General features: G+C 38.5%; 4 protein-coding genes across 4 annotated transcripts; 3 read left to right on the forward strand and 1 right to left on the reverse strand.

Annotated features, from left to right (window-relative positions):
• The first annotated feature begins 2,001 nt into the window (after positions 1–2,001).
• LOC133711156 (GDSL esterase/lipase 6) lies at positions 2,002–3,614 on the forward strand. Its single transcript, XM_062137320.1, has 4 exons — positions 2,002–2,248; positions 2,487–2,632; positions 2,729–3,194; positions 3,376–3,614. The coding sequence occupies exons 1-4, from the start codon at positions 2,002–2,004 to the stop codon at positions 3,612–3,614; spliced, it is 1,098 nt and encodes a 365-aa protein (XP_061993304.1).
• A 3,548-nt stretch (positions 3,615–7,162) lies between these two features.
• On the forward strand, positions 7,163–8,018 carry LOC133709367 (uncharacterized). The gene has a single exon (XM_062135083.1). The coding sequence runs from the start codon at positions 7,261–7,263 to the stop codon at positions 7,807–7,809; it is 549 nt and encodes a 182-aa protein (XP_061991067.1). The 5' UTR covers positions 7,163–7,260; the 3' UTR covers positions 7,810–8,018.
• Positions 8,019–9,503: 1,485 nt separating this feature from the next.
• On the forward strand, positions 9,504–14,023 carry LOC133711157 (uncharacterized). The gene is made up of 4 exons (XM_062137321.1): positions 9,504–10,103; positions 10,369–12,297; positions 12,532–12,629; positions 13,090–14,023. The coding sequence occupies exons 1-4, from the start codon at positions 9,504–9,506 to the stop codon at positions 14,021–14,023; spliced, it is 3,561 nt and encodes a 1,186-aa protein (XP_061993305.1).
• A 2,134-nt stretch (positions 14,024–16,157) lies between these two features.
• On the reverse strand, positions 16,158–19,303 carry LOC133708462 (uncharacterized). Its single transcript, XM_062133920.1, has 11 exons — positions 19,146–19,303; positions 18,879–18,941; positions 18,679–18,749; positions 18,532–18,581; positions 18,079–18,152; positions 17,931–17,993; positions 17,481–17,568; positions 16,984–17,046; positions 16,832–16,911; positions 16,634–16,705; positions 16,158–16,546 (listed from the first exon to the last, which is right to left on the reverse strand). The coding sequence occupies exons 2-11, from the start codon at positions 18,908–18,910 to the stop codon at positions 16,465–16,467; spliced, it is 675 nt and encodes a 224-aa protein (XP_061989904.1). The 5' UTR covers positions 18,911–18,941; positions 19,146–19,303; the 3' UTR covers positions 16,158–16,464.
• Positions 19,304–19,836: the final 533 nt, after the last annotated feature.

The raw sequence follows: 19,836 nt of genomic DNA on the forward strand, positions 1-19,836 counted from the left end.
CCTTATGATAGAGCTCACAATAGCCCTACCATAAATTGCACCCTTGATTCTCCTGCAAGTATTGGGCTGCCCAATTGCTCTATGCACCCAATCGCGTTTCAACCTAGAGTCAGCGTTGATGCCCAGCCCAGCATCGTCATCCATCTTAGCCATTAGCCTCAGCCAGGGTTCTCCTATACCGCCATCACTCTTCTGCGCCACTTTCTTCCTAAGCCAGGCTGCCACCCCAACTGGGTCTTTATGTCCACGACTCGGAACAGACAGAGTGAATCCACCAACACCTATTTTCCACCGTCGAGCCAAACCGCCTGGAGGCCACATCCATACAGCATGCGCTGTCCCACCATCCTTAGCCCAAGAGACCAAGCACTCCCCAGTATAGATCTTCTCTGAAAATACAAAGACAGAATATGATTTTCTGGAAAACGAGGATTGCAATGCACTGATCAATCCTTACTGGGCAGCAGAAACCAAAATAACAAACTAAACACCAGATTTTGGTTACGCAGTGAAAACCTCAAGTATGAGATTAAAAACACTGCGGGGCTCTTACTCTTGAGAACCCAAAATAAAGATCATCATATTGAAAAGGATATGTTCTTTTACAAACTTTGAATAGCACTAGCTCGGCTAAAAGATTCACACAAAATCTAATACAAAGTTTGTCTTCCTTCAAGAACTCCTTCACTTGAACGATCTTCAAATCTTGTTCTTCTTTCTTCACAGTCGCTCTACTGATCTCGAGAGAGTATTATGCATATGAAACTATGATCACAAACACTTATACATGGACCAAGTGTTTTGACTCTTTGTGAAGGCACAAACTCAAACAAACATGCAAGACTCAAACAAAAAATTCTTGCGTATGTGAAGTACTGTTTTGCCGAGTATATTCCTGCAATATATATTCAACCAGCGGCAACCCCTGAACCAAACCAGAAACAACCCTAATTAGACTTATATTAGGAAAGAGCTTTTATTCCAAGATATCCACAAAATCCTAAAAACCCTAGGGAATCAATTGCACCATTTCATAAACAGAAAATATCTTTAAATAAAGAAAGTTAAACCTCAAAGATATTTTCCCATTTTGTATGGAATGCCAACACACCAAGTTAATCAAAACTTGTACCTACACCTTAGGGTCAGATCTACAGTAAGGGATCGGAGAGGGCCGATCGAAATCTGAGCTAAGCTTTGACAACCCAACCACACAAAAAACAGAAGGAGAAAAACGACGCCGAAGCTAGTTCGACGCGCCAAACGCCGGCGACAAAATTCGCCATCTTCATGCTCAGCGCCTCCTGACGGCGCCGCTAGGGTTGAGAGAGAGAAAGGCAGACGTCTTTTCAACATTTTTCGTGAAGGTAATAAGGTAGCTGATGCTTTGGCGAATTATGGTACGACTGCTCCTAATATGGTGTGGTGGGATGCTACACCATCTTTTCTTTTATCGCATTGTCAGAGTGACCAATTGGGTTTTCCCCAATTTCGGTTACGATAGCTTATTTCTTTTCGTTGCTTTTGTAGGGAGGTTTGGTTTGGTCCCCCTCCTATGTTCCTTCTTTTCTTCTTACTCTTTTATTAAATTCAAGTAAGGGGCATGCCTCTTATTTGCTTCAGCTAAAAAAAAAAAAAAAAAACATTTTTTTTGAAATATTCAATTTATAGTTTTTCTTTTCCTTGTTCCCTCGTTGAGTTTGTTGCTTTGTTAGCTTCTGTTTCCATTTTTCTCTATTTCTTCTTCTCTTTTTTTTTTTTTTTTTTTGAACAAGTTGTTTTTTGTTATCTTGCCTGGCTTTGTTTGAAGCCTAATTTCTTCTATATATTCATTCTTTTTCCCCAAAAATCTTGAAACGTTCATGACTGATACACCATTCTCGTGTATTCTGTTGCATTGATTTGTCTGGACTTTCTAGTTTCTACATATTCTCGTCATATATGAGCACCTTCCTTTCTTTCTCTCCAGGCTAGCTAGGAGAGACGGATGTAATCTTGATAATGAAAACCACACTACTACTACTTCTCCTTCTTGTATGTTCTTCATCTGTTTCATCATCAGATTCATCTCTAATATCCACTGCTGTTTGTGGGATCTTCACTTTCGGAGACTCCATCTTCGACGCTGGAAACAATCACTTCAACAAGAACTGCACTGTTCAAGCAGATTTCCCACCGTATGGCTCAAGCTTCTTCCACTACCCGACTGGCAGGTTCACTAATGGCAGAACTGTTGCTGATTTCATCTGTAAGCTACCTACACCATAGTTCATATGATTAGTGTATTTTTTAACAGTTAGTTTATATATCTTTACGGACAATTGCCTTTACGGTCCTGTGTTTCCAATTCACAATTTTAAAGTCGTCTAAAAGAATTACAAAACTCAAAAATACATAGACAAAAATTACAATCGGATGAAAACACGGAGATTAAAAGAACAATTGTCACTAAAATGTTAATATAGCACCTTTTGGCATATGTGCAGCACAATTCATCGGCATTCCTCTCCAAAAACCATATTATGAGGTACAAATTGAAGCTATGACTGGAAGCCGGAAAGGTTATCCTTCCGATGGCATTAACTTTGCTAGTGCCGGCAGCGGTGTTTTGCAAGGAACAAATAAAAATTTGGTAACAAATTAATGAGAATCATACCATATATTATTCAATTCTTAATTTCCAAAATCTCAGCCTAGCTCCTTGATTTTGATCATGTTACATGTACAGGGAGTCACCTCACTCCAAGAACAATTACAACAATTCCAGACACTAGTGGAGCAAAACCACATTGGCAAAACTCTAGTTCAGAAATCCTTCTTCTTCTTCGAGTCTGGTTCCAACGACATCTTCAACTACTTTCTTCCATTTGCTCCCCCAACACTAGACCCGGATGCCTATGTCCAAGCCATGCTAACCCAAGTCACAAAATTCATAGACCAAATCTACATGCTTGGCACTCGCCGAATTGCTTTGTTTTCACTAGGGCCTGTTGGGTGTGCTCCAGCCAGGGCACTCCTGCCAGGTGCACCCATTAATCGATGTTTCGGAAAGATGAACTTGATGGTTAAGAAGTACAACGAGGGACTGGAATGTTTGGTCAATGATATGCCTATCAAGTACCCCGGGGTGGTGGGTGTTTATGGAGAAACCTATGACATTGTTCAGCGATTTCGAGCCATTCCTACACGTTACCGTAATCTTCTTTTACTTCTCTTACATATATAGTTCCAAATAGTCTTCTTCAGATAGCGATAATGACACTCTAATTGTAGTTTTCTGCACATCGCAAAATTTAGCTTAGAATGAAACCTTAGCCTTTTGTTCTAGACAGCTACACATATTGTAAATGCTAATTACTCCAAGTGATTGTATAGATTTTTCGGACGTATCGAGTGCATGTTGCGGCGGAGGTACTCTAGGAGGATTGCTGCAATGTGGGAAGAAGGGATACAAGACATGTGCAAACCCTAATGAGTTCTTATTCTGGGATTACTTCCATCCATCAGAGCATGCTTACAGGATCATATCCAAGGCCTTGTGGGGTGGAAAGAAATATCGAATTAGACCACTTAATTTGAAGGCTCTAGCCAACATCACCCTCACTCGTGTTTGAGCAAGGCCCAAGTATGAATGATAAATTTCATGGTATACAGTGTCGATAAGCGAGTTAGCATATTTTGATTCAATTTTACAAACTATATCAGTATATCAGATGGATTTTTTTTTTTTTTTTGGGGTGTTTAAATTACCAAGTCTGAATTATTTAATGTAAATCTTCACACATTCTTCAATAAAGATTGGAGGATAATCAAAATAACTAACTAATACACAATCATTTCCATCAAAACAATGTGTGTTATAACACATGTATTTTTCACCGCTAAAATCACACATAAAGAAAAGTGAAAATTTCGCAAACAGTACACCAAGTAAAGGCCACTAATAATTCTTATACATAAAGTTCCAAACCAAACATTTCGGTACCCGAAATCTGAAACTCGACCCACTATCAGTACACGACATCAATTTTTGACACCAAAATGTCCATTATGCCCTCAGTTTTTTTTTTTTAATAAATTTTTTTTTTCTGTTATTTTTTTCTATTATTTTTTTTCCTCTTGTTTTTCTGTTATTTTTTTTTCCTTGGTTTTTTCTATTATTTTTTTTCCTTCTTTTTTTCTGTTATTTTTTTTCCTTCGTTTTTTCTGTTATTTTTTTTCTATTATTTTTTTTCCTTCTTTTTTTCTGTTATTTTTTTTCCTTCGTTTTTATCTCTTTCTTCTTCCTTCTTCCGGGCTCACTCCCTCGCTTCCAATGCCGCCTTCCTCACCTCCACGCTCACTCCCTCGCTTCCAACGCCGCCCTTGCCCTCCAATTGGTGAGATTTATGGTCCTACAGCTTATATTTGTAACTCAGCCAATATTTAGTTATGTGAAAATGCCACTAATAATTCTTATACATAAAGTTCCAAACCAAACATTTCGGTACACGAAATCTGAAACTCGACCCACTATCAGTACACGACGTCAATTTTTGACACCAAAATGTCCATTATGCCCTAAGTTTTTTTTTTTAATAAATTTTTTTTTTCTGTTATTTTTTTCTATTATTTTTTTTTTCCTCTTTTTTTTCTGTTATTTTTTTTCCTTGGTTTTTTCTATTATTTTTTTTCCTTCTTTTTTTCTGTTAATTTTTTTCTGTTATTTTTTTTCCTTCGTTTTTTCTGTTATTTTTTTTCTATTATTTTTTTTCCTTCTTTTTTTCTGTTATTTTTTTTCCTTCGTTTTTATCTCTTTCTTCTTCCTTCTTCTGGGCTCACTCCCTCGCTTCCAATGCCGCCTTCCTCACCTCCACGCTCACTCCCTCGCTTCCAACGCCGCCCTTGCCCTCCAATTGGTGAGATTTATGGTCCTACAGCTTATATTTGTAACTCAGCCAATATTTAGTTATGTGAAAAGAAAGAAAGAGATAAAAACGAAGGAAAAAAAAACGATGGAAGAAAAAAAAATAACATAAAAAATGAAGGAAAAAAAATAATAGAAAAAATGAAGAAAAAAAAATAATAGAAAAAAATAACAGAAAAAACGAAGGAAAAAAAATAACAGAAAAAAAAGAAGGAAAAAAAAATAACAGAAAAAAAAATTTATTAAAAAAAAAAGAACTGAGGGCATAATGGACATTTTTGTGTCAAAAATTGACGTCGTGTACTGATAGTGGGTCGAGTTTCAGATTTCATGTACCGAAATGTTTGGTTTGAAACTTTATGTATAAGAATTATTAGTGGCCTTTACTTGGTGTACTGTTTGCGAAATTTTCCCTAAAGAAAAAAAGGAATCGGAGACTCACGTGGTTCCCACATCTCATTGAGCATCCCAAGAGCAGCTTCATAAGGGAAACTCGCTTGCAATGCTTCAAAGGATTCTGGCGAAGACAATGTGGTTTCGGATGGTGGAGTGATGGAGGTGGTGGTGATAACCAATCTTACCATACATGTAAACTTGATAAAGACATGTTACCAATCTAAGTACTAACTTTTGTACACCATATTTGGTTTGTCACTTGTCATTAACTCATTAACTTGAGTTGAAATTCACAAAGAGAATTGCTAAATAGAGGAGTAAACTGAACGGGCTCTCTTAATCATTATTGGTGATAGGATGTGATACAGGTGAGACTAAGAAATGAAAACAAGTGCTGGTTTCCTAGTCAAATATTGTGCGGCCTGCACTGCATTGCGGTACGTTGTCCTAGTCCTATCCGTACACCTGTGATTCCATCATCTATCACAAAACACCTTCTTAAATTTGGGAGGCATTGCCTCATGGTGTGTGTCAAATCCCCCAACAACAATGTCTTTCAAGTAGTACCAGATAGCAAACATTCCAGTTGTCTACGATCTAACCAAGTGGTTTCAATGAAAATCTACACCGATTAAGGTATTATCAATGGTGCTAATTTCGATATATTTGAGCAATAACACAAAACTTTAAGAGGAATAAAGCTTGATTTGCTTGAAAACTTAATAATTTCTAGATTCTCAAATTTGCCATCAAAAATCAAATCTTATAAGTTATTAATTAAAACAAATAAAACACTTGTAACACGTCATATTTTCTTTTATTTTGAACTTCAAATATTTAACCAACACTTTGTTGGAAAGAAATGTCTTATCCGCTGAATTAAATGAGACTTCGTTATATTGATTTCTTAAATTTAAAATTCCTTCATGATGAATTTGTTTTTGAGTTTTAAATTTTCGATGGACAGTTCATTATCTAGAACCCAAAATTAAACGTGAACATTGGAAGAAGTTAAAAGGGCAAAAATATCTTTAGAAGAAAAATCTCGTTGGACAAAGAATTGGATTTGACCTAAAAAGAAGAGACAAATGGTCTGTTTTGCCCCCAAATTACCAGGAACCATGACGATAAGTTTGGGCCAACGTCGAGACCCCACGTTGAGTTGGGCCTCCAAAACAGAGTAAAAGACAATAAATTAACGACAAACTCAAACCTTCTAGTAAATGAATGAGTCACACTGGCTAGCTGGAAAAGACCGGAAGGTTTATTCGAGGGGGGTCCCACACGCATTCCCAGCGCAAGTTCGCATGACAGAGTGGGAAGACACATCCCCAGTTTGAAAACACATGCGCCAACTTCACCTTCGCCTCCTTTTCCCAACCCTTTCAACCCAACTTATTAAACGCGCATTTCATTTCTTTATACTGATATTATTTTAATATATATTAAGTATCACATACATCTCACCTTATGTGTCGGATTTTGTGTTATCACGTAAGGTGAAATGCTGATATATTAATATGTGCAATATCAATTTCGATATAAATACATTAGTATGCCAAATTTAACTTTAGAGACATTTTAAATATTGTCGAGAAATTTATAAGATTAAATTACAAAAAAAGTTTTGATTTATTAAAAACTTTTATTTTTTGTTTTTGAGAATTGATTTATTAAAAACTTGAATAAATGATAAAATACCAAACAAGAGCAACTAACTAACAGAGGTACGGTCCACACACAACTTCCATAGTACTGCACACATGACTTTTCATTTCCTATTTTTTATTTTTTTTCAATAATATCACACACATTCCCTCTTTCATTGACTCCCTATATATCCACAAACCCACCCACCCAACACTTCTTAAAACAACCAAACTGCTTCATCTCTATTCTCTGGGTCTCTACAATCCGCTCCATTTCTCACACTTCTTCTTCTTCTTGATACTACTCTAATGGGGAACTACATCTCATGCACTCTAGCCACGCCTCTCATCAAGAGCACCAAGGCGGCGCGTGTGGTCTTTCCTACCGGCGAAGTAAGGCAGTTCCGTGAACCGATCAAGGCCGCCGAGCTCATGCTGGAGTCGCCGAACACGTTCCTAGCCAACTCCAAGTCTCTGCACATCGGCCGCCGATTCTCCGCCCTCGCCGCCGACGAGGAGCTCGAGTTCGGCAACGTCTACATCATGTTCCCGATGCGGCGGCTCAGCTCCATCGTCACCGCCGCCGACATGACCATCTTTTTCATCGCGGCCAACTCCGCCGCCAAGCGGATTTCAGGCGGGAAGGTCCGGATCTTGCCTGAGGCTCAAGCAGTCCAAAACGACGAGGAGGAGGAGAAAAGTCAAAGCGGTGACGGAGAAGGTCAAGGTCCGGCGAGGCTGATCCTGGACGGAGTTGAGGGTTTGCAAGTGGCGGAGTTCCAGTATAGATTAGCTGCGTGTAGGTCAAGGAAGCCAATGTTGGAGACGATCAAAGAGGAGCCGATTTTTTCAAGATAAAATCTGTGTTAATAATTTAAGACCTTAAATTAATTATAGACCATGCCATTTGATGGTCTTATTAGTTTGTGTGATAGAGTTACTCTAATTGATGATACTATCAACTTTTAATTTTCTTCAAAATGGAGAGGTAGATTTGGTTTGTTTTCTGGTTACCAATTTGTTACCACTCGTAAAAAATATTTATGAAAAATTGAGAAGGTTGAGCACATTACGCGCTTAATTATTATATGTTATGTTTGACCAGGTGAAAAAGTTATTGCATCCAGATCGACATTAAGTAACTAGCAAATTAACAACGCTAATCCCGCAGCTCATCACCCTTTACTGTCAAAAGAAAAGCTTTTTTTTGTTTTTCAATAGTTAGTTATGCATCTAATCGATGGATTAGAGCATACTCGTGATTGAAATCGTTTTGTGAAAAAAGAGTGGTGCGAGTAATTAATTTAAAGCCTCGTTTAATTCACGGAAATGAAAATAATTTCTTTGTCTTTCTCATGAGAAAATAAATGAAATTTCTCAAGAACTTTCAAATTCGATGTTTGGTAACATTAGGAAAGTTATCAGAAAAATTGTTAAAAAATTTGTAATTAATGCAATAAAATAATATGTTGTGAGTAATAAATGCAAAGAAAGAAGAGAAGAAAGTGATTCCTTTAGTGTTTGGAATGAACCATTTTCCCCTTATTTTTCCTTTCTTCAAGAAAGTATTTCATTTTGAGTACTTCTATTCAAACCTCTAAAATTGACATTTGGACCTCCTCTCATTTTTAAACATATCAAAATCCTATTTTGCCCTTCTAAGTTAAAAAAAAAAATCTCATTCTTTTCCCATTTCTTCATTCAAGATTGCGTGTGCCTCTTTTCTACCTTCTTTCTCTCTAACCTCTCATTTCTTTCAACCCCAGAAATATGAGGTGTTTCTTATTTGTAGTTTATATAAAATTATTTCTCTATAACCTAAAAATTAATTGAATTATTTTTTCGGCATGCTTGAATTCATATGGTATAGGATGATTGCTGGAACTCTCTCTTCCTAAGTCCTAACACCTTATTCCTCTGCTCATTTTATTTAAATTATCAAACTCCAGTACAATCTCTCCAATCAAACCAACCCCCTTTTAAACCTATTAAATCATACCTGGAGCAAAAGCAATCTGCATCTAAGCTATCTGATCAGAAAAGTCGATGTGTTTATCAAACAAAATGGAGGAGCCAATTCATTGTTTATTTTGATTGCAATTATATCTTCACCTAGTTAAAGAAATTAATCATTAAATCCCATTGTGTATTCCGATTCCCTTATTTTTCTTCAAGCTTGAAATTTTAAGAGAGAAGAGAGAGAGGAATAAGAGGAGCTGTAGAGAGAAAATAACAAAGGACTAAATTGAAAGTTTTATGGTAAAAAATATTGAAGGAGGTCCAAATACTAATAGAGGAGGTATGAATAGAACTACTCTTTCCTTCTTCTTCTTTTTTTGTATCCTAAACGCAAGAAATGAACAAGGTGCTTACTCTATGCGAACCAAACGGGGCCTAAGAGTTGGCAGAATAAAACTCTAATTACATTTTTTCGTTGTGACTAGTAAAAACGGCATGTTTACTAGAATTTATACATATTCAACTTAAGTATACTAGAATCAGGCTCTTCTCACTCGTTGAGCACGACACGGTTAGAATCCTCAGCCCTAGGTATGGAGGTTTTGGCGTGGAATTGTCGTGGTTTGAATAACCCGGCGGCAGTACAGGCGTTGAAAATTTTGATTCAACAGAGGAAGCCTTCTTTTATCTTCCTGTCAGAGACCAAGATTGATGGTTGGGACTACATGAATTCTTTACGTCTGCAAATTGAGTACTTGAATTGTGAGGCTGTTTTCAGTGAGGGTCAGTCCGGTGGAGTTGCTCTTTTCTGGGCTGATGGTTTAGATGTTTGCTTTCGGTCAAAATCAAAAAGCCATGTTGATGTGGAGGTCAGAGAGACTGATGGGTCTGGTGCGGTATGGAGGCTGACAGGTTTGTATGGTAATCCAGCGACGACGGACCGCCATTTGACTTGGGCGCAGCTACGATCTCTGTGGGCCGAGTCGGCGCTGCCTTGGGTGGTTGTCGGAGATTTGAACGAGCTGTTGCATGCTTATGAGAAGGAAGGCGGCGTGGTGCGCCGGGAAAGGCAGATGCAGCCTTTTAGGGATGCATTGTCTCAGTGTGACCTCTTTGATCTGGGCTTTCATGGCTCGCCATTCACATGGCGCAGGCTAGGCCAGGCTGGACCGGGCGGTTGCATCTGTCACCTGGTCAGACATTTTTCCGGCGGCACGAGTTTTACATCTGCCTCCAGTCCATGGTGATCATGTCCCCATCTTGGTGGGTGCGTTTGCTGGAATTCCGCCGACTATGGGGAGGCGGAGACACCGCTTTCACTTTGAGAGTTTTTGGACCCTTCATGAGGGTTGCCGAAACGTGGTCAAGGCAGCTTGGGAGCCTGAGGTGTATGGTCTGCCTATGCAGCAGGTCACAAGGAAAATCATGCATACCCGGTTTTCTTTGAATCGATGGTAGCGTGAATCCTTTGGTATGAGACGTAGAGAGATTGGGCTTTTGCGTGATCGGCTTCAGGCTTTGTTTTCTTTGCCTTTGTCCGCTGCCAATCAGGAGGAATGTTCTGCTCTTAATGCAAAGTTGGAAGGTTTATTGGCAGAAGAGGATGCGTACTGGAAGCAGCGCTCCAAAGTGACTTGGTTAACTGATGGAGACAAGAACACTAAGTTTTTTCACAGGAAAGCTTCAAACCGCAGAGCTAAAAACAGATTGACTGGTTTATTTGATTATAATGGTGTCTGGCAGGATACATCTCAAGGGATGGAGGATGTGGTGTTGCACTATTTCTCCAGTATGTTTAAATCTAATGATATTAATTCAACTCATATGCAAAATGTTGTTGACCTTCTGCAGCCTAAGGTGACTGATGATATGAATTTTGACTTGTGTGCTCCTTATTCTACTTTGGAAATTAGGGCTGCTTTGTTTCAAATGTATCCGACGAAAGCCCCAGGACCTGATGGTATGCCACCTATGTTTTTTCAGAAGTATTGGGAGGTAGTAGGTGGGGATGTTGTGTCAGCAGTTCAAAATTTTCTCCATACTAGGAAAATCCTTGGTGAGATCAATTTTACACATATTTGTTTGATTCCCAAAGTTAAAGATCCAGTGTCGGTTACTGATTTACGGCCTATTGCATTGTGTAATGTGATCTATAAGATTTGTTCAAAAGTGATTGCTAACAGGCTGAAGAAGATTTTATCGAAGATTATTTCTCCATTTCAGAGTGCTTTTATCCCTGGGAGATTAATTACTGATAATACTCTTGTGGCAAATGAGGTATCACATTTTATTCATAATTGTTACTCTAGCACTGATGGGGTCTTCTCTTTGAAGCTTGATATGAGTAAGGTTTATGATCGTATGGAATGGAGTTTTCTGGAAGCTGTTCTTCTAAGATTGGGCTTTGCAGAGTCGTGGGTGGGTGTGATTATGAAGTGTGTGACTACTGTGAAGTATGCCTTTCTGATAAACGGTCAGCCTAGGGGCCATTTGACTCCTACTAGGGGGCTTCGACAAGGTGATCCTTTATCACCTTACTTGTTTCTTCTGTGTACGAAAGTTTTTTCAGCTTTGCTTGAGCGTAAAGTCGGGAATGGTGAGCTGCAGGGCCTTAAAGTCAGTGAGGGTGCTCCTACTATTCATCATTTATTATTTGCATATGATAGTTTGTTGTTTGGAAAAGCTACTTTGCATGAGTGTCTTCATATCCAGAATGTTCTGCATGATTACGAGTTAGCTTCTGGTCAGCAGATTAATTTTTCTAAGAGCAGTATTGTTTTTAGTAAGAGAGTTCCAGAGGTGGACAAGTGTGCTATTGCAGGTTTCTTGGGTGTCTCTATTGAACCCAAGCATGAGAAGTATTTGGGATTGCCTACTTATTTAGGGAGGAATAGGACTAAGCCTTTTGCTTATATCAAGGAGCGCTTGAGTAAAAAGTTAGCTGGTTGGCAAGGAAAACTACTGAGTAGTGCTGGTAAGGACCTACTTATAAGGGTGGTGGCACAGGCTTTGCCATCCTATGCTATGAGCTGTTTTTTACTTCTGAAGGAGTTTTGTGATGATTTACATCAGATGTGTGCTCGATTCTGGTGGGGGAGTAAGTCCAATGAACGTAAAATTCATTGGATGTCTTGGGAACGTCTTTGTCGTTCCAAAGAGGAGGGTGGTATGGGGTTCCGTGATCTGCATGGCCATAACCTAGCTTTACTTGCTAAACAGGGATGGAGGTTGCTTCGAAATCCAGGCACCTTAGTCAGTCGTTTGTTTAAGGCTAGATACTTTCCTGGCTCCTCTTTTTTGGAGGCTCCGGCCCCAAATCATGCTTCTGCGTGTTGGAGAGGTATTTTTGCTGCTAGTTCGGTGTTGAGAGGTGGGATCCGTTGGCAGGTAGGTGATGGAACCTCTATCAAAATCTGGGAATACCCACTTTTTTCAGGCCTGTGAGGTATGCTCTGTTGGAAAATTTGGTCGATGGATGCTATTTTCGTCACTGGATTTCATCTCCTACAAAATCACATAAATACAATATATTAATAACAAATAACAATTATCATTTCATTGTGATAATAGACTAAAATAACAAGAATCATAACACTTATCTATTGGATTTGTAGGCTTCAGGAGGACAGATCATTCAAAAAGAGTTTGTGGTTGAGGCGTGTAAACACTGCCCTTAAGAGTAGATTTCGCCCCTCGGAGACAATGTCTCGGTGTAGCAGGTTTGTGGCGCCCTACCCTCCAGGGTACAACAACCGTTAATCCTTGTAAGCGTACACTCGCAAACTTGGATCCTAGAAATGCTTGATTTTTTTCCTTTGGCATTATGGAAGAGCAAGAACAAGGAACACTCTAGAATATGTATGAACTCACTAGAGAAATGGCTACGGAGAGAACTATATAAGATAATGAATTTTATTGTGTGTGTAAGACCAAGAAGTGACAGGTATATATAGTGGATGAAGAGGCTTAGAGATATGATGCAAATTTAATAAGATAATTATTGGAATATCGTAACTCCCGTAACCTTAATATGCTCTACTATTATGAACATAATGAATTAGTAACGGTTTAGAATAAATGTATAGTAAATAGTTTTCAATGAATTGGGAGTTACTCAAAGTATTTTGAAATACACAATCAAAATTTCCAACATGCTCCCTCTTCTCTTTGTATGGTTAGTGAGCTTATTCAGAATGGGGGCTGGAATAGAGAGTTGATTGCTGCTAATTTTGATGATGATGATGCTACTTTAATCTATTCTATCCCCCTTAGTATTAATAGGGTTCCTGACAGATATGTTTGGCATTTTGACAAGAAAGGTCTTTTTTCTACTAAAAGCGCTTATAAGGTGGCTTTTGCTTCTTTACACCCCGCTATTTCGGATCATTCCTCCTCTTTGGTGATCCCAAGTAGTTGGAAGCATTTATGGGCTGTGCCTGTGCCAGGTAAGGTTAAGGTGCATGTTTGGAAGGTTTGTGCATCTATTTTGCCTACTGCTTGTCAACTTAGGGAACGCAGAGTGCCTGTTGGTGAAGGGTGTCTATTATGTAATAGGGAGGAGGAAACCATTTCCCATGTCAGTAGGGAGTGCAGTTTTGTGCGGGATGTTGTTGGCCTAGCACCAGACCTTGGATCTGTGTTCGGACTACCGCCATGTTCCTTGTTGGAGTGGTTGGTTTTGTGCTATACTGTAGTATCTCTGAGTTCTTTCTCTCTACTATTGATGTTATTATGGGGGGTGTGGAAGGAGCGTAACCAACGTTTGTGGTCTGGTAAGTTCCGCTCTGCACATCAAGTTTACTTCCAAGTGGTGACTTTATTTCACTCTTTCAAGGCTGCAAGGATTCATGAAAAAGTCAAACTGGGGTGCCAAGTTAAGCCTTGGTGTCCTTCTTCAGCTGGTTGGCTTAAGGCCAATATAGATGGGGCATTTGACATGACCACCCGGTCTGGGGGTTTGGGTGTGGTAATTAGGGATTCTGATGGCACAGTGGTGGCTGGTGCCTGTGGGACTTGTACTGATGTTGCTTCTCCTATGGTAGTTGAGGCCTTGGCTTGTCGGTTGGCATGCAAGGTAGTAGTGGATAACAATTTGGGGCCTGTTAATGTCTAAAAGTTCGGCGGTAGCCGAACCTTTGTTAACGCTGATCCGGTGGGCGGATCGATACTTGTGATGCTCTCAAAGCTTCCGCTACCTGTCAAGTAAAATACAAAGGGCGTCAGAGGGAGACCGCGTTGGGCGGTCTTCAACTCCCCGATGCCTAAGTTAGTCAATGTATTTATGTTGACAAAGTAACAGTAGGTAAGTATTGAATGCGTAATTAATGAGGAGAGAGGAGAGAACCTTTTATAGGTGAGGAAGAGGAGGTTCTTCTCTTTGTTTTCGATGTGGGACTGAAGTGTTTCAGTTCCCAGCTCTGGGAGCTACTGATGTCATTTTGGCACGGCGCGTGGTGGCGCGTCGACGGTGATCTGGGGGTGATCCGACGCTGAGGTTGTAGCCCGCCTGGCGGTGTACCTGTATGTCATTCCTATGGTTGGAATTAGTACCTTTAGCGGTACAATGAGCGTGGCCCATTATAGCTAATTATGCTTGCAAATGTATATGTATGTACAGGGCCAGTCATGTTTGAGGCTGATTGTCTACAAGTTGTGCAAGCTATTTGTGCTGAAGGTGAGGATACTTCAGATTTTGGCAGAATTATTGATGATATCTATTCTTTATTATCTTCTCTAGCAGGATCATTCTTTTCTCATGTTTATAGGGAATCGAATAAACTAGCACATAAGAGCATCTCCAATGGTATAGTCAATTGAAGTGTGTCAAAATTGAATTTGAAGGATTATGTGGCAATGTTATTTTTGTTCAACTTCTTCTCCAATAGTTATGTCAAATAATATCAATATTTTATTTCTTTTTAAACTTATTTTATCTACAAATATTTTATCTGGAAGAAAGAGAGGGAGAGAGGGAGAAGGAGAGTGAAACAATAAAAAAATAAAATGACAATTTCTTTGCCTATGTCAAATTTGACAGCCCAAGTCCATAGGTCATTTACACGTAGGATAAGACATATGGGTTGGAGTAATTTGGTATGTCTTTTGTTACCAGTAGAGACCTCCACATGGATTTGATATATCCATTGGAGATGGTCTAAGGTGGCTAAGTATGCTTTGTTGTTTGGTGCACAAGTTTCATGGAGTGGGCATGTCCCTCCAGAACTTGATGGACTTTTTTCTACTTCATGTACAAGTTAATTCATCAATAAAGTTTGTCGTCCTTTGTTTCAAAAAAAAAAACTTAAGTATATTATTGTTTTGAGGGGAATGAATAAATTTCGCAGATTAAACATCGTTACATTCAAATCGTAGAGCTTCATCCACAGACAGAAGAGCTTTCAATTAATATAGAGATTGACTACTTAAATCGCTAGCTAACTGCGCTAACATATGTGCCACCATATTCGCCGATCTTCTAACATGATGTACAGAGGCCAAGGATGCCTGTGTTAAACTATGTTTGAGATCCTCAATTAAGAATCCCAAATCTGAATGATCCAACGAACGAGCAGATGTAGCTTGCACCAATTCCAAGCAGTCTGTTTCTACTTGCACCGAAACCAATCCTTTAGCTCTAGCTAATTGGACCCCATGATAACAAGCAAGTAATCCAGCAATAAAAGTAGATAAGACTTCGAATCAAAGGCTGCATCAACATTGAGTTTTAATACCCCAACAGGTGGTTTCTTCCAACCAACGTGTAGGTGTTTGGAATGATTAACAGGCAGGTGTCTAGAATGATTCGCCATCTATTCCTCCAACCAACCTGTAGATAAAGTCACCAACTGCATTGGTGATTTAGAAGAATTCTCCCACACCATCTCATTCCTGATCTTCCATATAGACCACAAAGTATTTTATTCTTGTCTTCGTAGTGGATGCTTATTTAACTCGTGAAAGAATGAATCCACATTTAGGCGCATACACTTTCTAATTTTAATGTATAGTTGTGAATTTGAAGGCCGTTGACATCGAAACCAAGCAGTTGACGTTGAATTAAGCACAAATCACGCTACCACTGGAAGCAACTGCAGGACCTTCAACAAGAATTAATGAGGACGTAAAGAACCATACATTGAACACTGCTACCAGATCTATGCTTAAGCAGCTTTCTTGTGTTGCAATCCTTGAAGTACTGATTAAGTTGCAGTAAATATATAGAAATAAATGAAAGTAACAACCGCATAAACCTGTAAACTTAAGGAACCTGCTACTTTTAGCAAACAGCTGCTAAAAGCTTTTGACTTGAATATTTAACAGAATATTTTCATAACAAGTGATAGGGAGAAGGAAATATCCTCTTCTGCGGGAGGTGTCCCATATCTACATGGCTTTATTGTTACATACAAAAGAAGCATCAACAGAGATGTTTCTGATAAATTGCTAAACCTACTACTCAGAGTGTATCAGACCTCCCGCAAATGGATCATTAAGCTACGCAAGTACAGATGGTTGTCAAGTACTTTTGACATATACACCATTGCATATTTACGCTCACATATCCATGGCATCAAAAATTTCTCCATCTTCCTCATAACGGAGATCATCAATTATAAACCCATCAGTCACCAAGTTACTGCCACAACATTGAGTACACAGAAATATGAATAATGGTGATTTTTGAAAACATTTGTTTAATTTTGAGATTTTATTTGTAACCCACCTTAAACAGCAGATACGGAAACTCACAACCCTTTTCAGTTTTCTATTGTAGAAAAAGAAATTGAATGACCATCTGGAAGCACAAAAGAGAAAACATCATTGAAAGAAAGATATATCACTATAAGCATATGTGATGGATGATGGTGCATCATATTTCTTGCATGTGTAAATTTATTGAGCAGCCAAAAAGATAACTCACACAGCTCCTCTTTCCGGAAACGGATCAGCATCAGGATCAGGATTGTAACCATAAACTTCGCAATCTGCTAATCCAACAACCTGCATATCCAGATGTTACATAAAATTGCCTCCTCCAGCGACATGTAATCGCTTCTTTAAAAATATGCTCACCTCATCCAAAGCCTTGTACAAGGTATCCAGCAGGGAACTACCCTCATTTGTCTCTGTCCATTCCTGAATTAAATAATGCAAAAAACAAAAGAAAAGGCTCAAAAAGGTATTCAGCATATTAAACCTGTTGAACTAAATGCTACGACTTACAATAACGTAGCAAGACTCAGCACCATGTCACCAATAGAACCAAAAGGGAGAAAGAAATGGTACTCAACTCTCCGGTCTATGAATAAAGAACCACATACCATGCATTCATGAATAACCGTGTCACCAAAGAAAAGCAACAACTAACAAATGATTAATTGAGCATCAACCAATAGGCTTTTGCTTAATAAATATCTGACTCACAATTCAAATAAAGTTACACTTGCACTACAATGAAAATGTAAAAGCACTGACAGAAGCATCTATTTTGAACAAATGATAGTAATTCATTAGCTGGACAAACGCACTACTCAAACAAAGAAGCAAGCATGATTTTCACTAAGCAATACCTTTGATGCTTCCACCATATAGGTATCAAAAATCTGCTTAAAACTGTCCCAGGTTTCCTCTGTGAAGAACTGGTGAGCGTTGATGGCACTGGAAAACCACAAAAAAGTAGGCAATAACATAATATAGAGAAACCCAGTTTAAGACAATCCACGTAAATGCATCAGACAACAAACACACTGCACAGTGATAGGGTGCAGAGTCGCAACAAATCAACCACATAGATCATCAAAATTTGACTTGGGAAATGGAGAGATTTGAACTCTCAGCTCCTTTAGAGCGACAATTAACTGTCTGTCAAACCTCTTGACAACACTCCCAATGCAAACAGAAGAGGATTATAAAGTGGGTTGCCATGTCGCCCAAACAAGCTGACAATGGCATTACCCATAATCCTCTTTTAAGGCCTCCATGAAAGTATATGTTTATTACAGCATAGGATACAGGGGTACCTGAAGTCATAGTCTGGATACAAGTGATAGAGGGTCAAGACCAGGTAAATCAATGTCTTCCGGCTGGAATGAACATAGAATTACGCATTAAAACACATACAAGAAACAACCTGCAACTTTCAACATCTATATAGTTAACATTACAAACCTGGATCTGCTCAGAAGGAACTCAGCAGGTGAGGAAGAGTCAGTGTCAGAAGATTTTCCGATATAGTCAAGAATCTGAAAGTTCAACATAAAAAATAAAAACATAAGACAAATCTGCCACTTAAAGCAGAGAATATGGTTGCTAAAATATAAAGTATAAAATTCCTAATGAGCCTCGATAACTTTGGAAACAAAAATTGCACAAAATCATGATATAAATTATGGAACATGAAACAAAGATTTCGACGCCAAAATACACAGAGAAAACTGAAAGCAGAGTCAAAAAAGAGAGAAAGAGCCAATTTTCCATATTATTTACTATCTATCTAAATCAAAATTAAACTGCAATATATAAGAATCGCTTGATACAACATACAATTTATAACAGAAATGTATCCCAGTGTGTATGTGGAGCAAATATTGAACAAAAACAATCATATATGCCGAATTTCACCTCATTCTCCAAACTCAGAGACAGTTTCTTATCCGATCCCGTGTGTTTACCTAGTAAATCAAAACATAAAAGCAAACTTACACCTCTGCGAAACAATCACAAAAACATTCTCTAAAGAAGAAAATAATCATATAATTTTGTACTTACAAGAGTAAGCTTCAAGACATCCCTTAATGGTTCTCTCTCCAAGATTTAAATGACTAAAGAAATCATTTAATCTGCAAATATAAATCCAAATCACAATCATAAAACCCAAAAAAAAAAAAAATTAATAAATTAAATTAAAATAAATAAATAGTAACCAAAATTGAGCAGGCTCATGTATAAATATCTATAGTAAATTTTACCGCTCCAAGGGTGTGTATTCTAAGTACTTCATTGTAAGTCAATGCTGAACAGTAAAGGGGATCCTGATAGATAGATACGCAATTATTTCAATCAGATTAACATAATTAACACAGATCTGTTCATATGCGAATCATAAACACAGAACAAAATGCATGATTAAGCACCAGAAGAAGGGATAATAAGCATTTATTGAGAATTGGAATTACAATTTTGCAAAAACAAAAAAAAACGGAATTAACAAGAGGAAGATGAGGAAACTGGAGTACCTTGGTAGCGGATTTGCAGAATTTGAAAACAAGGGAGAAACCAATTTCGCAGATTTAGGGTTTCGTCGGAATTGGATCCAGAGGGTTCCGGAGTTCGAATATTCCAGTTGGGATTTGAATTTCGGTTGGTAGAGGATAAGGTCGGTAAGACTTTTATTATCTTTGGCGGAATTATTGTATTGGGCTACGGGCCTTTATTGTATCTGGACCTGAGCATTCTGGCCTTTCGGTATTGCCCATACATTGGTATCGGTCGGCTTGACCCAAAAGAATTTCAGTCAGTGATTGATTACATGATTTTTTATTTTTTTCATCTATGGTTTTGGATTACTGTGGTGGTCTGAACCAATAGAATAATGTTACTGCAGCGGAGAATAATGTAGGGGATGAATTTAATATAGGGTTTTTGTCCATTTACCCCATTTCTAGAGATTTTTTTCCCACTAACCCCATTGAGTTTTTTTAATTCCCTCTTACCCAATACACTCTAAGGGAGTCTTCCCTAATACCCCACTAAGATTTTTTTTTTTTTTGTAATTTTTTTTTAATACCATTTTACCCATCACCCCTTATTTACTTAGAGAGAGAGAGAAAATAGAAGAGAGAGAAACCATAGGAGACTTCGCCGGAGCCCGTCACCGGTCGCCGGAATCCGGTCACCGGTCGCCGGAATCCGGTCACCGGCCGCCGG

The sequence above is a fragment of the Rosa rugosa genome, chromosome 5 (genome assembly GCF_958449725.1).
Source record: "Rosa rugosa chromosome 5, drRosRugo1.1, whole genome shotgun sequence".
NCBI classification, from domain to species: domain Eukaryota; kingdom Viridiplantae; phylum Streptophyta; class Magnoliopsida; order Rosales; family Rosaceae; genus Rosa; species Rosa rugosa.